This window comes from Anthonomus grandis, chromosome 1, assembly GCF_022605725.1.
Source record: "Anthonomus grandis grandis chromosome 1, icAntGran1.3, whole genome shotgun sequence".
Taxonomy (NCBI): Eukaryota; Metazoa; Arthropoda; class Insecta; order Coleoptera; family Curculionidae; genus Anthonomus; species Anthonomus grandis.
This window is the reverse complement of record NC_065546.1, coordinates 50386747-50402631: the sequence shown is the minus strand read 5'-3', so window position 1 is coordinate 50402631 and position 15885 is coordinate 50386747. Positions and strand designations below refer to the sequence as shown.

The window sequence follows — 15885 nt, the reverse complement described above, 5'->3', positions numbered from 1 at the left end:
ATTCAATTTTATTATAGAGGGAGTTGACAAAGCTCCATTTTACGTCTCCATTCCAATAAATGAATACAAAAATCAGCCACAGAACTTCTGTAAAATAGTAGTTTGGCATTAAAATTACTCTTAAGGATCTTTTGCTCCAAATTATTCATAACAGTTCGCTTAAGAAAGGAGGCAAGCAAGATCCCATTACCAATCCTTTTTCTACTTAAAAAATGTGTTATTAAACTGAAAAAAAATTAGCTTTAACACTAGATCAAGCAAGGTAAGCAAGTTTTCCAGCACTAAAGTTTATTTTTTAAAAGCCTTTGTACAAGCAATAAGTAACGTATTAGTGAAATGCTTGGAAAAAATTTTTTTAACAGCAAGAGAGTCATTTTTGTCTTGGATAAATTTTGAGATTTGTAAAAAAATTCATTGTGTTTTCCTAGACTATAATTCACCGCGTTTACATCTGAATTTTTGATCCGATCTTCTGTAAAAATATATCGACTAAAATTTTGCACAATAGCAACTAGAATGAATGAATCAAATTTAAAATTGAAGCTACAATAATGATATTTGGAAGCTGATTAGCACGAAAGCTATAGGATATATCTATTAAAAAATTAAGGTAATGATGGTTTCTATGGGAGATAAAGCATTGGATTTTAAATTTAGAAACAACACCTTGTAAAGGACCAAATATGGCTGGAATAAAGTTATCTCGATTTATCTTTTCATATACGGCCAGTAAAAAAATAATAAAAAAGATTAAATTTTTTTCTCGGAGATTTGGCAATATTAGTACTGTTTAAAATTTCTCAAAACCGTTCTTAATAACTCCTATAATTTAGGTAGAATTTATAAAATAAAAAGATGCATGTGATATATGGAAACTGCTATACCATTTCATGAGTTTTTTTGAGTACATAAAAATACTCTTTTTACTAAAATATAAATTTTTTTTTGCGTGACATTTATAGTCAATTATACATTTTTATAATTTTTAAATAGATTTAGGTCATTTTATTTTCTTAAAAAAAAATTTACGCAATCTATTTCCGTTTCGCTGAAACTACTCCGTGACATTTTTATGGCTTTCAATAAAAAGGCCCGTTTTTCGAGAGGTCTCTCCCTACCATGAATAGTGTTTAAATTACGCTGCATTTACGTATATTTTTGTCGGAGCCTGTGTTCTTTCCCCACTTAGACGGTTGCCCTATTTTCCACTTTTCCGCTTCCGTTTTTCGCCGTCTGGGATAATTTACGTAAAACAAAACGCTAATTCATGTTTATTTATTGGATTTTGTTTTCAGTTTTTACGCGTTTTATTATTTCATTAATAAATTCGTTCGTTAATTCTTGAAACTTTATGCAAATGGGAGAGGCCTTTCCTGTTAATTTATGATTTTCCTTGTTGCTTTTTAAAAAGGTTAATTTTAAATAATCCGTGCTCTTTTTGATATATTTTGTATGCTGAAAAAATAATGAAATAGAATCAAAAATTAAATTTATGGATTTTATTTGGAGCATTGTTTAATCTCTAATTCGATATGATGTAAAATTTCATTTATGGGAATATGAAACGCTTTCATACTTTGCAAATACAGAAACTGCAGTTACTATAGAACTGTATCAATTAGGCAAAGAAAAACTGTTTTATAAGAAGATCTTAGACTTATGTGCAACTACTTGAGAGTAATAAAGATTCTTCAATTGCAAGAAAAAAAGATTAATTTGAATATAAAATAACAATAAAAATAAGCATTTTATTGTTTAAGCAAATTTTAATTAAATTAAATTACAATTAAAACTTTTCATTCAGAACATTTCTTCTGCGCTAGTTGGAGTTTAAATAAAATTATTAGCCACTATGAAGTAATTAATAATTTTTGATTTTTTTTTAATAAGCTCTATTATATGTGGGATTTGCTTTTAATAATATGTTTTAATCGATTAAATGTGAAATTAAGGCATAAACGCGATAAACTAAGATGTTTTGGATATAAAATCAATTCAAATAGTAGATGTGCGTAAATGTGCATAAATTTTTGACACAAAAATTAATACAAAAATATATATAAAAAGCTATTTTTACAGAATTACCAACAAAGTTTAATACAAGTTATAATTCCAACAACAAACATTATGTTTTCTCCATTTTATGTTCAAGAGGGTCAAGTTCTTAAATAAAAAGCCTTTTGCACTTAATTAACTAAAAACTAATATACAAAAAATATGTGGAACAAATTTTAAGATATAAGTAGGTTTCACGTTCAACTATTATAAAGAATAATTGAAATTATTCATAAGACTTAATACCTATGGTAATATAACTTTTTTGTAAAAAGTAACCCATTTTGTCATGTGATTCAATATCTGAAAAATTGTGCAGCGTAGTGAGATCTGTAAAGTAAGGGGTTTTGAGTGAGTGTGATATTAATAGAAATAGAAAATAGGCCATATTTTAAGTTTTAAGCGACACAGGCAAATTCTCAATTACCAGTTGTTACAAATATACTTAAAACTATAAAAAGATACCTAGTAACAACAAAAAAAAAACAAACATTTTGTTTAAAGACCCCGCATCACGTTTATACAGGACGTCAATAGAGGTGGTATAATTAGAGGAAAGTTGAGCAATATAATTTCCAATTTTGCAAAAAACTGAAATTTAGCAAAATCTTTTTCATTTTTTTCTGCCGTTATTTAAAAATATATAACAAAAGTATTTATTAAACGAATAAATTATTATGACCACTTTTTCTCGCCTATACGATGACACCTTTAAATTTAAAATACGACGTTTTGCCTTTAAAGAGCCATCATCAACTTTGTTTTTCTTTGTCGGCGCTATATTGACCATTTGCAGTTTTGAATGGCCCTTTTAATTACCTTGGTATCTTGTATTTCGAATGAGGATTTAGGGTAACCCCTATAATATTATATACCTATCTCTCTATCGCTGTTTAAAGTTTTAAAATAAAGAGCTGTTTAAAATTTTAAAATTCCAATACGGCGCCCATAAGAAAAACCAACCATTATAATGGAAAATGTATACAGGGTGACCCCTTTGGACAGGCTGAGATACAGCCCTAAAATCTTAAATAGAAAGATATATAGTCAAATGATACATCATCTTGAAGCTCTTGAAAAATGCTTTCCAATGATACTATGGAAAATCACTTTTTAGAAAATTCTTCTCTGTTTATCAAGGAAACCACATTTTTTAATATTATTTAATTAAATGTTCAAAAGGAATCAAATATTCAATATATAATATATTCAAATATGCTGGCATGAATAAATCAGAAATGTACTTAAATTTCATAAGTTATATCCCTATAAACTGCAAATACTGCAAGAAGTTAAAATTAGTTTAAGTAATGAATTTATATAGGTAATGAAAAGAATAGGTCCCATTATATTCCCTTAAGGAACGCCGATTTTATATAAATTCCTGGACAAAATTATCGCACCACTGATTATTTTGTCAAGAAAATTTAAATAAAAATAAATATCAGTTAAAACATGTATACATATATTTTTTCTCATACAAAAAGCAGAATTAGACAAAAACTATGTTTATGCTCTATCATGGAACATGCTGCTCGTGAGGAGTGGGAAAACATTCCGCAGGAAAGTTTTCAAAATTTGATACGAGGAATGCCGCGAAGACTTCAAGCGGTCATTGAGTCACAGTCAAGCAACTAGAGGTTTCAATACACGATATTAAGAATTCATATGGGTCTATTGTTTTATTTTTGCATCAAAATTGATGTTAGTGAAAATCGATGTTTTTTCCTTGTATTGAATTAAGTTACTTAAATTCGTTTTGTTAAATAGAATATAATTTTTTTTGTTAATAAACAATGCATTGTTAACAATGCTTATTATTCATTTTTTTATCTTTATTAAAAAAAAATCTGTAAAAATCAAGTGGTGCGATAATTTTGTCCAGGAGTTTATTTCTGGGGAACTTAAGTTGTGATTTACTTTAGTGTATTGCTTTCTTGAGAATAAATACCTTTCAACGACTTCCAACACAATGCCTTTAAAAATGTTCAAGAACATCAAAGAGGTTTTGGTGAGACACTGTATCGAAAGCCTTAACAAGGTCCATGAAAACTACTATCACCTTTTCATGATCGTCAAGCCCTTTGGCGATCTCCAAGATAAGCCACACATAGCATCGGTGGTCCCTCTTCCTTTTAAAAATCGATATTGTCTCGACGATAAGATTTTAGCTTGCTTGAAAAAATGTATCAGTCTATCTTTTAATGCTTTTTCAAATAATTTGGCTAGATTATTAACTAGGCTAATTGATCGATAATCTTGAATTTTATTTCGTGATTCGGCCCTATGAATTGGAGTTATTAAGGAGACTTTAAAGTGTTCTGGTAACTTTTCCGTTTTAAAGATTGGATTAACTATGTGTTGTAAAACAATAAAAGGGTGAATTATCAATAAAATTCTGCTGATTATTCCGTGCATCCCTCGACTACTATCTGATTTTAATGATGATATATGATATAAGTTCCATGACTGACACTAGTTTTAAAAACATAGACAAGCTGGGACTTTGGTTTGCAAGAAATTAAAATTAGTTCAAGTATGAATTTATATAGGTAATGAAAAGAATAGGTCCCATTATATTTCTTTAAGGAACGCCGATTTTAATTATTTCTGGGAATCTTAAGTTGTTATTTACTTTAGTGTATTGCTTTCTTGAGGATAAATAAGTTTCAACGGGCACTTTTATTTCTTGCTCTAGTTCTGTACAGACCCATATTCTCAATCAACGATAATAGTATGTGCCGTTGTGTTAAATATTTAGTTATATAATTAAACCAAGACTCTTTGATTAGTTTTTAAAGAAAATATTACAATTGTGAACACTATACAGGGTGTCCCGAAATTACATCGCAATATTTTACTAGCCGCATCTTTGTCTAAATATAAGACAAAAACTTCATATATAGAAATCTTGAAAAGTGAATCGTTTTCATGTTACAGGGTGTTTTATAATTCCTATTGAAGATGATTTTTTGTTTATATTTTCGAAACGCTTGGTCGTTATTTTTCTAAATTTTTATCGTATACTACTGTTATTGTTACTAACTGATTTTATAAAATTTTATGCTAAAATATATACAGGGTCGTTTAAAATTAGTCGTCAGCAAAGATAAAAATATCATAACTTTTTTTCTGGTTACTTTTTAATTATTTAGACAGTAAAATTAAAAAGAACCAACTTTTCTACATAAAAAGGTATACATAAATTCTTGTATATGAAGTTTTTGTCTTATTTTTAGGTAAAGATGCAGCTGCTAAAATATTGCGATGTAGTTTTGGGACACCCTGTATAAGATTACATAGATCAATTTATTAATAATAATTTAAGTCTGCAAACTATCATTATCTGAGTGGGCCTATTGTATACCATATTAAAACACGTTTATAATATAATATTTCAATATAGTTTTTAATAATATAATTAATCTGTATAAAGCCGGTTTTGGGTTAACCCGGCGAATAGAGATCAGCAATGCTGGCTGCTAATTTTTCTTTTGAATAAAGTAGGTGAAATACATCTTAACCGAAGAGCTTTTTAAAATTGCACTATTTAAACAATGTGGAAAAAGCTGAACAAAATTTCCCCTACAAAGCAAAGTAATAAAATACTTTTCAATTAAAAGTTTTAAACTATTCAATTACAATGAAATTATAATTAGACAGTTCTCAGTTGTTTCCAAAAACTGATTTTATGATTCGCGAACGGTTGAATTGGTTCATTTTCCGGAGGAAATTGAAGTGGGATGCGCCACAACTACGAGTATTTTCTTGTAGCGTTTGTCGAAATTACTTGACGCATCTCGAATTCCAAACAGTTGCTTTATTGCCGGTATCGATTAGCTAATGTGCTGTTTTGGTCGTATTTCCCTATTTTCGGGAGTTAAGGGGCAATATAACGAACATAAATTCGTTTTCACTTCTTTACGAGAAACGAAGCTTTAAGCACAACTTTTAATCTCGTTTCATGTTACGAGCCACAATAATAAGTCGAGGTAATTTAATTTTTGGCTTAGTTTTAACCAATAAACTAATACACTTCCATTATTTATACTAATAATATTTGTTACGACTGAAAAATGTTGGAAAATGTACATGGACTTTCATAACAACAGCTGCCTTAAGTTTATATTCAAATTTTATTGAATGACATTTCACATTTTTTATAGGAAAGGCTGCAAATCCAACTTGATGAGCAAGCCCAAAGGTATGAAGAACAATTGACCGAGTTGCATTCTGTGATAGCTGAATTGACGCGAAAACTGCATCAGCAAAGAACGATGGCAATAACAGAGGAAGATGAAGTATCAGGTAAATTCAATTTAATTACCAAAATTAAATAAATAAATGAGTCTAGAGCTAGTCTTTTACAAGAATCTTCTGAAGTCTTGCCATATTATTATAGTATTTTTCAGTTAGCTGTAGTATTTGATAAATTAAGGCAAAGTTGATCATATCAAGACTTTTTACATTAGGGGACCATTGCATCATTATAGGGAATCATCAGGGAGCTAATGATCGAAACTATTCTGAAAGATCAATTGCAATTCAAGTCATTCATTACCAAGAAGAGTGTTACACCTAATACACTGATTGAGGTACATACTCTCATAGAGATATGACTTGATCAATTCACGCTTGGCGCCATAAAATCAATTGATGTCAAGCTTAAACAGCAGTATTGACTTTCCTTAATTCAAGGAATTAAGTAGATTCCTCATAAAGCGAAAGACTGCCTCTGAGTGCTTTATTATTAGTCTGAGGTGCTTTCTTGATGTTAAAAGTCAAACTTATTTTTATTTTTAACTGCCTTGTTCGATAGTTCAACAGATTAGTTGAATAGCCTCTTCGAATCTTGCTTTGTGAAAAACACCTTCTACTAAAGAGAGCATATGCCAATACAATATCTGATAAATTAATAATTAGTTGTTGCCTATGTGTGCTTTTGCTTCAGAGGATAAAGTTGATCCACCTTAATGCCGTAATGAATTTTCTAAATTCCATCTATATTGATCTGGGCCGTATAGTCTACATCACTGTATACTTTTATACGCAGTGACCGCCTAAAGTTCCGCATAAATTAGAGATAAAAATTAGAGACATGATTTTTTGAGAAAACGCTTGAACCTGTCGATTTTTATTTTAAGTTGCGCATTATTTCACATAAATTTTTGTATACAGGGTGGAACAAAAAAAAAGATATGACGTCATCGGTCATTTTTTTAAATGGAATGCTATATTTTTTATTGCAGTTATGAAATATAGGCGAAATTCCAAGCAAGTTTCGTGTAACACACCTTATCTCAAAACTCAACTGTTTCCGAAATATTTACATTTAAATAACAAGAAAACAAATAAATACGTCTATTTACAAATTAAGGTAAAATCGAGGATAAAAATAATGTTATAAACACTGCCAATTGTTTCTATTTGCATGGTTACACTTGTAAAGAATCTCCTGTTATGAATGTCACTGTCGGTTCGAAAATTAATAGTTTTTATCAGAATAAATTATGGCTAATTTAACCCAAACGAATTGAAATTTTGATGATGCTAGGGTACGGGGATCGAGTGCGCACGCAAAAAGAAGTAAGTGAACTGTTTAATGCCAAATACCCAAACCATCATAGTCAACAGTTAGTAGAATAGAGCACAAATTCATAACTTCAGGTCATGTTAGGGATTTGCCAAGATCAGGTCGTCCAAAAATTTCTGAAGAAACAAAATTAAACCTTCTGCTCTCCGTCGAAGAAAATCCAAACAATGCAACTTCACAAATTTCAGTTGGTAATAATATAGCCGCAACGTCAGTAAGACGCATCTTAAAAGCAAGTGAATACCACCCTTATAAAATTAGACTAATACACGAATTAAATGAGGACGATCCTGATCGAAGAAATCAATTTTGCGAGCAAATGATGAACATTTGCAGTAATAACCGTCAGTTTGTGTTACGAGTTTTGTTTTCGGATGAAGCAACTTTTTGTTTGAAATCGGCAAAATTGTCGGTACCGTAAATCTATTAATATTTGGGCTGGTACCGTGGAAAATAAAGTAATAGGGCCACACTTTTTCGAAAAAAACTTAACAGGACAACGCTATTTGAATTTTCTTCAAGAAGATCTTATCCATGCTTTGGCTGCCCTATACGCAGACGAACAAGACCCTGCTGTCCCGACAGATAATTTGTGGTTTCAGCAAGACGGCGCACCGCCACATTTCTTTCGAGATGTCCGTAATTACTTGGATACAGTGTTCCCAGGAAGATGGATAGGACGAAGAGGGCCAATAGAGTGGCCGGCCAGGTCACCAGACCTAAATCCTGCGACTATTTTCTATGGGGGTACCTGAAAAGTAAAATTTATATTGAGAAGCCAAACAACGTAGAAGATTTGAAAAATAGAATTAGATATGAAATTAGACATATATCACCCGAAATAATTGATAGTGTTTTACATGAGTTTGTAAACCGTCTTGCTTTCTGCCAAGAAGTAAATAGGGATCAGTTTAAACCCTTGATACAATAATAAGAGTTTTCACAGTTTATAACATTTTATCCTCCATTTTATCTTAATTAATAATTATAAATTACGGCTAACGTTATGACTTGTTAACAAAAAAACTTAAATAAATGCCATAAGATTTGAGGTTCTTTTCACCCAACCTAATTCATTAATCAATCTATTGAAGAACTGTTGAAAATTAGCTAGTAGGCGAAAGTACCTTTTCTTTTTTTAAATTATATGGCATTTTTCAACTTCGATGATACAGCAAATTTTATATTTTTATTAAAATATACAAGCGTCACTATTCTTTGTAATAAAAACCCAAGCGTTTTGTTTGAAGATGCGTATTTCAAATTCAAAATTATAGTTCCATTCTACTTAAGAATAGCACATTATTAATAAAATATAAGCTATACTTATTTCAGGATTATTAGTCTTACTTATAGTGGAGTTTTTTCCGTGATATATGAAATTAAACATTATTTTAATTCAATATTATTTTTTTCAAAAATGAATATTATTTGTCGTCTCTTCAAACATTTAATTTTATGCATTTGAGTCAGTTTAAGTAATTTTTAAATTTTGTCCAGTTATTTAAAGTACTTTCTTTAGATATATATTTAATTTTCTTCTAGGCCTTTGAGTTTTTTTTTATTTTACTCTAGATCTCAATATTTATTTTAGTTTAGTCCAGGCTTTTATAGTATTTGAAATTCATTTGTTGGTGCCAACATACAAAGAATTTCCACAAGTCAACAAAACAAAAAATACATATATGATCATAAATACTGCATTAAAAATATCAAGTAACACAAATGTACAAATTTTTTTAAAAATTAAATTCTAACTACAGATACAGAAATGAAAGTTTAAAAATTCCTTAAGACATTCAAATGCATTTAATAAATATGATATAACTTTTTATCTCTCCTAAGCATTCGAAAATAGAAACAAAAAGATCAAAAACAATTTTATAATAAAAACATTGCTTTCAAACCTTATTTTTCCTTTAGAATCCTGTACGAGTGCCCACGAAGACTCGATCACGTGCCCTTTAGAAGTAAGCGAACTCGAACCACTGGAACATGACCTCTCAGATCTCGAAATCAAAATCCCGGTAAGTTATTGTGCATAATAAAATTGGCTTTGCCGAAGTCTAGAGACAAAGACGTGCAATAAGAAACAAAATGTTATTTTTAAGTTCGAGTAGTTGATTGATTGTAAAGAGGAAGGAGTTGTTTTATACTTACTTGTAATTATAATAAGTTGCAGTTGTACTTTGAGGATAATACGTCAAAATGATCTAAGGGCAGCTTAAAAAAATATTATTAAATTTAGCAGTCTATATGTATACATTTTTTTTTAAATTAAGGGAGAATTTACATTGCTTTTGTGTAATACAAATTAAAAATAGTCAAAGACACATAGAAGTTAAATAAATTTTTATCTAGTTAAGGAAAATCTATTAAAATCTAAGTTGAAATTTAATTTTACAGGAAATTTCGAAAAGAAACTCTATTCTTAGAAGCCGAAAGTATTATGAAAACCTCCTATAGAGCAAATAAAAGTATAACTAGAGCTAAAATGTGAGGCTATCCATCGTAAATCACTAAAATAAAAGATTATTTTTATTATTTTTATTTAAGAAAATTAAGTAGTTTTATAAAGGACAAATTATCGAACGACCGATTACTCAAATTATATCCCATGAACCCCAAGATACGTCTTCTTTATCTCAAAATGTATAAACCTGAAAATCTTTATCGTTTGTTGTCTCTTTCAATAATTCGTCTCATTATAAACTTTTGTGTGATTTTTCATATAACAGGACTGACTAGAATTATTTGCATAATGTTTGACCATTAGTACTATACATGGTGATTAACAGTTAAAATTCAAGCAATGACTAACATTCTTTTTGTTTCCCCGTAATCTTATAATTTCATTCTAACATATAGTTGTATCAGATTAAATATAAAGATAAGTTTTTAGAAGGTTCTTTCTTCTTCTTAAATAGAAATATAAAAATGGACATAAGCTTTTTTAAGCCTGAAATAATTCGAAAGTTTTTATTATCATTACGATTTAATTATCATGGAGGAAGTAAGTGGCTACCTATAGTTTTAGAATGTTACTAGCATAATAAAGTTGAGGTATTTATTTCTCCAAAATCGTTCACTGAAGACATTAGAATCACGAATCTTAAACTTCAACAATTATAGTCACAGACAGCGTTATCTTTGTTACGAACTAATCACCGTTATTACACCATTTGATGTTCATAACAAAAAATTTCGTCTAATAGCGTTCCTTAAAACAGGTTTTCTCCAAGAATGGATTTGAAGAAACTAGCCCTCCTGATCCTTGGTGATACTAAGGGCTGTTGGACTATCTCAGAATTAAACCTCAAACCTTAATAGCTTGTAGAGGCTTTTAAGGTAAAAGGGCCCAATTTCTAAGGAGATGTGTTTAAGGTTTCGTAAAATGCAGTGATCCAGAATGAAGAACAAAAGTACAAATGAAGGAGATAAAGGAAGGTGGTTTTGAGATTTTTCTTTCATTTTGAGTATTCCGATGATGCAAAATAAAAAGAAATATTTGGGTAATAATAAGCATTAGAAAAAAGGATTGAAGCGGAGAAAAGCACTTCCGACTTAGAAGCTCCTGTTTATACAATGATTAATGTAAAACACACTTTGAATCATTTGTTAAATATATTGTGAGTCAAAGGCGAACAAGCCTAATGCCGTTTTTATTTATTTATATCATATCAACAGCCAAGCTAATTTTACCAATATTAATAATATAAAATCAAGATAAGCTAAATATGCTAATGCTAGATAAAACATACCAACTTAAATAAAAACCACAGCTTTAATATTGCTTACTTTGTCAAAGTTTCGGGTCTATTTTCATGTGAGACTTAAATGAGCTGAACTCCATGAAAAATGGATCAAGGTCAAACTCATTATACAGTCTCAAATTACCTTTCAGAGGAATAATTAGCATGTGGAAAGGAACGCAGGACAATGGTGGATGTACTTTCTGAAAGGTATTAAAGGTTATTGTCTGCAAAAGAGGATGAAAATTATTCAATAATTTAAATAGAAATATGGCATTGAAGTGCAATATTCTGGTTATAAATTGTAACTTTACAATATTAAATTGCGAACTAGTTAAGCTTAACTAATTCATTAATCAGCCTATAATATGTGTCTTAATTATGGCTTTATAAGCTAATAACCTTAAAAATCACTTAATTTTAGAAATAGACTTCAATTATGAACTATTTATAAAATATTTCTTCTGAGTTACATTTGATACTGCTATAATATCAAATGCCATAATTAAACCTTTTTTTAAATTTAATTCCAAGCTATTGTATAATTTTTAGCGTTCATAAGGTTATTTGTACTTCTAAAGATCTCTCTTGCTAACTAAAGAGTTTTGCACCATTATCAATTACATGAATGTAGATTATGCATATTCAATTTAAATAAAAACGATAGTCAAAATCCATGCGGTTTATCTGCGGTTGCTTTTCCTAGACCTAAATACTCCTCACTCATGCAATTTGTTTGATTCTAAGTTCAGAATTAAAACACTCGAAAATAGTCAACTCAATAATTTTATAGTTCACATTAAACACGATCACTTAAGACTCTTAGAAATTAGCTATTTATGTAACAAGTGTGTAAAATGAACCTTTTTTTATGAATGGAAAGGATTTTACACACGTGTAACATAAATTTTTTTCTACTTTCGAAGGAAACATAAAAAAATCAAAAATACCAAATTACTTTACACACTAGGGCGTAAAAAAAGTCAAAAGAATTTTTGAGTAATTATAAATTAAATGTTAAAGAAACGTCAAATTACTTTTTTAGGCACTAGTGCATTTACACGGTGAATAAAAAACCCTGGAAAGGGTGTAAAATGAGTAATTTATGCATCGTAGTAGAAAATAGTTATTTATGTAACAAGTGTGTAAAATGATTCTTTTTTTATGAATTTCCTTGTATTTATTAACTACTATTTAAATGTCGCGCCAATGTTGCGACATGAACCTTATATACTAACTAGACCATGATTCCGGAAGATTCGCTAACCTTCCACGTGTCTCCAGAGATGTCGTGCGCTGTGCAGCAGGTGGTATTCGCGGCGTTGGCAATATCATTACCGTAATCAACGTCCCGCTGAAGTAATGTTATATAAAATTCTGACCTTATTATTTTATGTAATTTAACATCATCAGCAAAGGCCATATGCTGCGAATAATCAATTCTGACCGATTTCCATGCGGCCGTTGAGACACCTCAGAAAATATCCCTTTATCATTGGACACAAGGTGATGACTGACCACGACCTATAAAAGAAGCGCGACAAAATGTAAACAGAACTTTCTCAAATCTTATTGCTCTAAGCTTATTGATTAAATACACGTGACTAAACGTAACAAATTTTTAGAGAAGTCAGTCACAGACAGATTTCTCAAATCCATTCAGCAAATAGTATAGATAAGTGAGTAAATTAGTAACTGTAGATCTGCCACTTACAAACTATTGCAAATTTATCCAATATATAAGTACCAATACGATGCCAAGAAAACTGTTTAGAGAAAAAATTATCAAGCAGCTTGGGAAGGACTGTAGACCAATACCTCTATAATTCCTTACATCAGGGCGTTTTTTTGTATCATTTTTGAAAGGTTATCTGAAGTAAACGAAACTTTAGTGATCTCTAAGCTAGAAAAGATTAAAAGAATAGTTCATGTATAAAATTACTCAGTTGATATTTTGATCCGTAGATCTATTAATCTAAGGACGGCAATAAAAGTATCTAAAATCTACTCCTGTATTCTTGACAGTTATTTTTTAGCATCAGTCCTAATGAAATATATTAAAATCAACAAAATTAATATCTGAATCAGCAAAGTCTTAATTAAGGATTCAACAAATATAATAACTTCAAAAAATACAAATGTTAACTGTTTTAAAAATTTCAAGTAATTTAGTCCGTACCCCATCTATATTATAATAACTTGGTTTTTGAATCTGAAACCATTTAAAAAGAAACACATAAATTAATTTGTAAGTAATTTTTATTTACCATAATATAAATATTAAATTCTGTAAGGTGTAAATCTATGAGACTTATAACTTGATTTTATCGCTTTTCCTGTTGGCTTGGTAGTCTTCTCCTTCAAGGGGACTTGGAAAATATGTGGACTCTTACGAACTGAAACCTTCTTCCGACCATTAGTTCCAAAGAGTTTTGCATGTTCTTCTCTGGTTATAACAGCACTCATTCCAGGTCTAGTTAGACTAGAAATAATTTCTTCTTGTTCCTCTTTAATCGCCTGTTTGACACCTTTCCTTAAAATAGGATCTCCTTCAGCAATAGATTTAAAGAAACTAGAACTTCTTACCATTGTTAGTAAAGACTTCTGGTCCAGTTTTCTCAGAATCAAACACCAAACCTCAATGGGAAGAGTGGGTAGCACGGCACAGCAGATACTTATAAACGGAAGCAATTGGTACATCGTATTGGAGCAGTTGACAGTACAGTAGTCAAGAATAGAATGACTTGTAGAGCATTTAAGGAACCTATTTATATGGAGATGTGTTCAATGTTCTGTAAAATGCAGTGATCCGGAACAGAAATACATGTAAAAATAGGTTTAAAGATGGGAGTTGCAGAATTGAATAAATTCAGAACTAAAGATAATCGGAAACCGAATCTAGTTGATAAAAATCTAGTTGATAGAAGGTGTCACTTGTAGACTCACGTGCTTCAGTTTCTTTCAACAAATTACAAGTTCTATGGTGCCTAAGTTTAAGAATCATCAGCGAAACACCCAAAAATGCAATGTCTATGAGCTCAGAAGGGTGCACAATTTCTAAAGCGTAGTATTCTTTTTAGAAGAGTGTATAATTTTTTCTGAAAGCGTTTGACCATAAGGAATCATTACAGTCTGAATAAGAGCAGTAATTTCAGTAATATTCTCTTTTAGTTAAAGTTCAAAAGATGTTCGTTCATAAGTCGGATTTTGAAATATATTGCACGTTAGGATGAAAAATGTTTTATCCTTTTATCAATATAAACAGCAAAAAACGTAAAAGTAGATGTTAGATAAAAGGCATTCGATTTCTGAAGAGATTACCGAAAGATTTACGAATCGAAGGGGGAAAATTAATATAGTTTGATCCAGTTGAAAATTAATCTAGTTTGCTGAATTGTATACATATTCTAATAATAATTATAATTAATTTTCTTTATTAGTTTTTCATGTGTATTTATTATTATAGACCAATACCTCTATAATTCCTTACATCAGGGCGTTTTTTTGTATCATTTTTTAAAGGTTATCTGAACCAAACGAAACCTTAGTAATCTTTGAGCTAGAAAAGATTAAATCCATAAAAACACCACAATACAATTACCAAATACATATTCATGTATAGAATTACTCAGTTGATATTTTGGTCCGTAAAACTATTAATCTAATAACTTGATTTTTGAATTTATTTGGCTTGGACCTGCTTTTGTGATGTATGTTAGTTTCTGTGAGTTGGTTGGTACTGAATCATAAACAAAAAGGAACACCAAAAAGCAAATATTTCATATTTAATAACGTTCAAAAATTAGTTAAGTTGATGAATTTGTTTAATCTTATAAAATCAGTATTTTAATAATTGTCTATTATGTAAAAAATTTGAAACCATTAAAGAAAAAAACACATAAATTAATTTGTAAGTATTTTTTATTTGCCATAATATAAATATTAAATTCTATAAGGTGTAAATCTATGAGACTTGTTACTCGATTTTGTCGCTTTTCCTATTGGCTTGGTAGTCTTCTCCTTCAAGGGGACTTGGAAAATATGTGGACTCTTACGAACTGAAACCTTCTTCCGACCATTAGTTCCAAAGAGTTTTGCATGTTCTTCTCTGGTTACAACAGCACTCATTCCCGGTCTAGTTAGACTAGAAATAATTTCTTCTTGTTCCTCTTTAATCGCCTGTTTGACACCTTTCCTTAAAACAGGATCTCCTTCAGCAATAGATTTAAAGAAACTTGAACTTCTTACCATTGTTAGTAAAGACTTCTGGTCCAGTTTTCTCAGAATCAAACACCAAATCTCAATGGGTAGCACGGCACAGCAGATACTTATAAACGGAAGCAATTGGTACATCGTATTGGAACAGTTGACAGTACAGTAGTCAAGAATATAATGACTTGTAGAGCATTTAAGAAACCTATTTATATGGAGATGTGTTCAATGTTCTGTAAAATGCAGTGATCCGGAACAGAAATACATGTAAAA

General features: G+C 30.1%; 1 protein-coding gene across 7 annotated transcripts in view; it reads left to right on the top strand.

Annotated features, from left to right (window-relative positions):
- Positions 1-15885, top strand: part of LOC126740421 (colorectal mutant cancer protein) — a 123922-nt gene that overhangs the window by 85948 nt on the left and 22089 nt on the right. For all 7 annotated transcript variants that reach the window (XM_050446477.1, XM_050446633.1, XM_050446704.1 and 4 more), the window contains 2 exons: positions 6222-6363; positions 9572-9675. In XM_050446477.1, coding sequence (XP_050302434.1) covers positions 6222-6363; positions 9572-9675 — 246 coding nt within the window. The remainder of the gene's footprint in view (positions 1-6221; positions 6364-9571; positions 9676-15885) is intronic.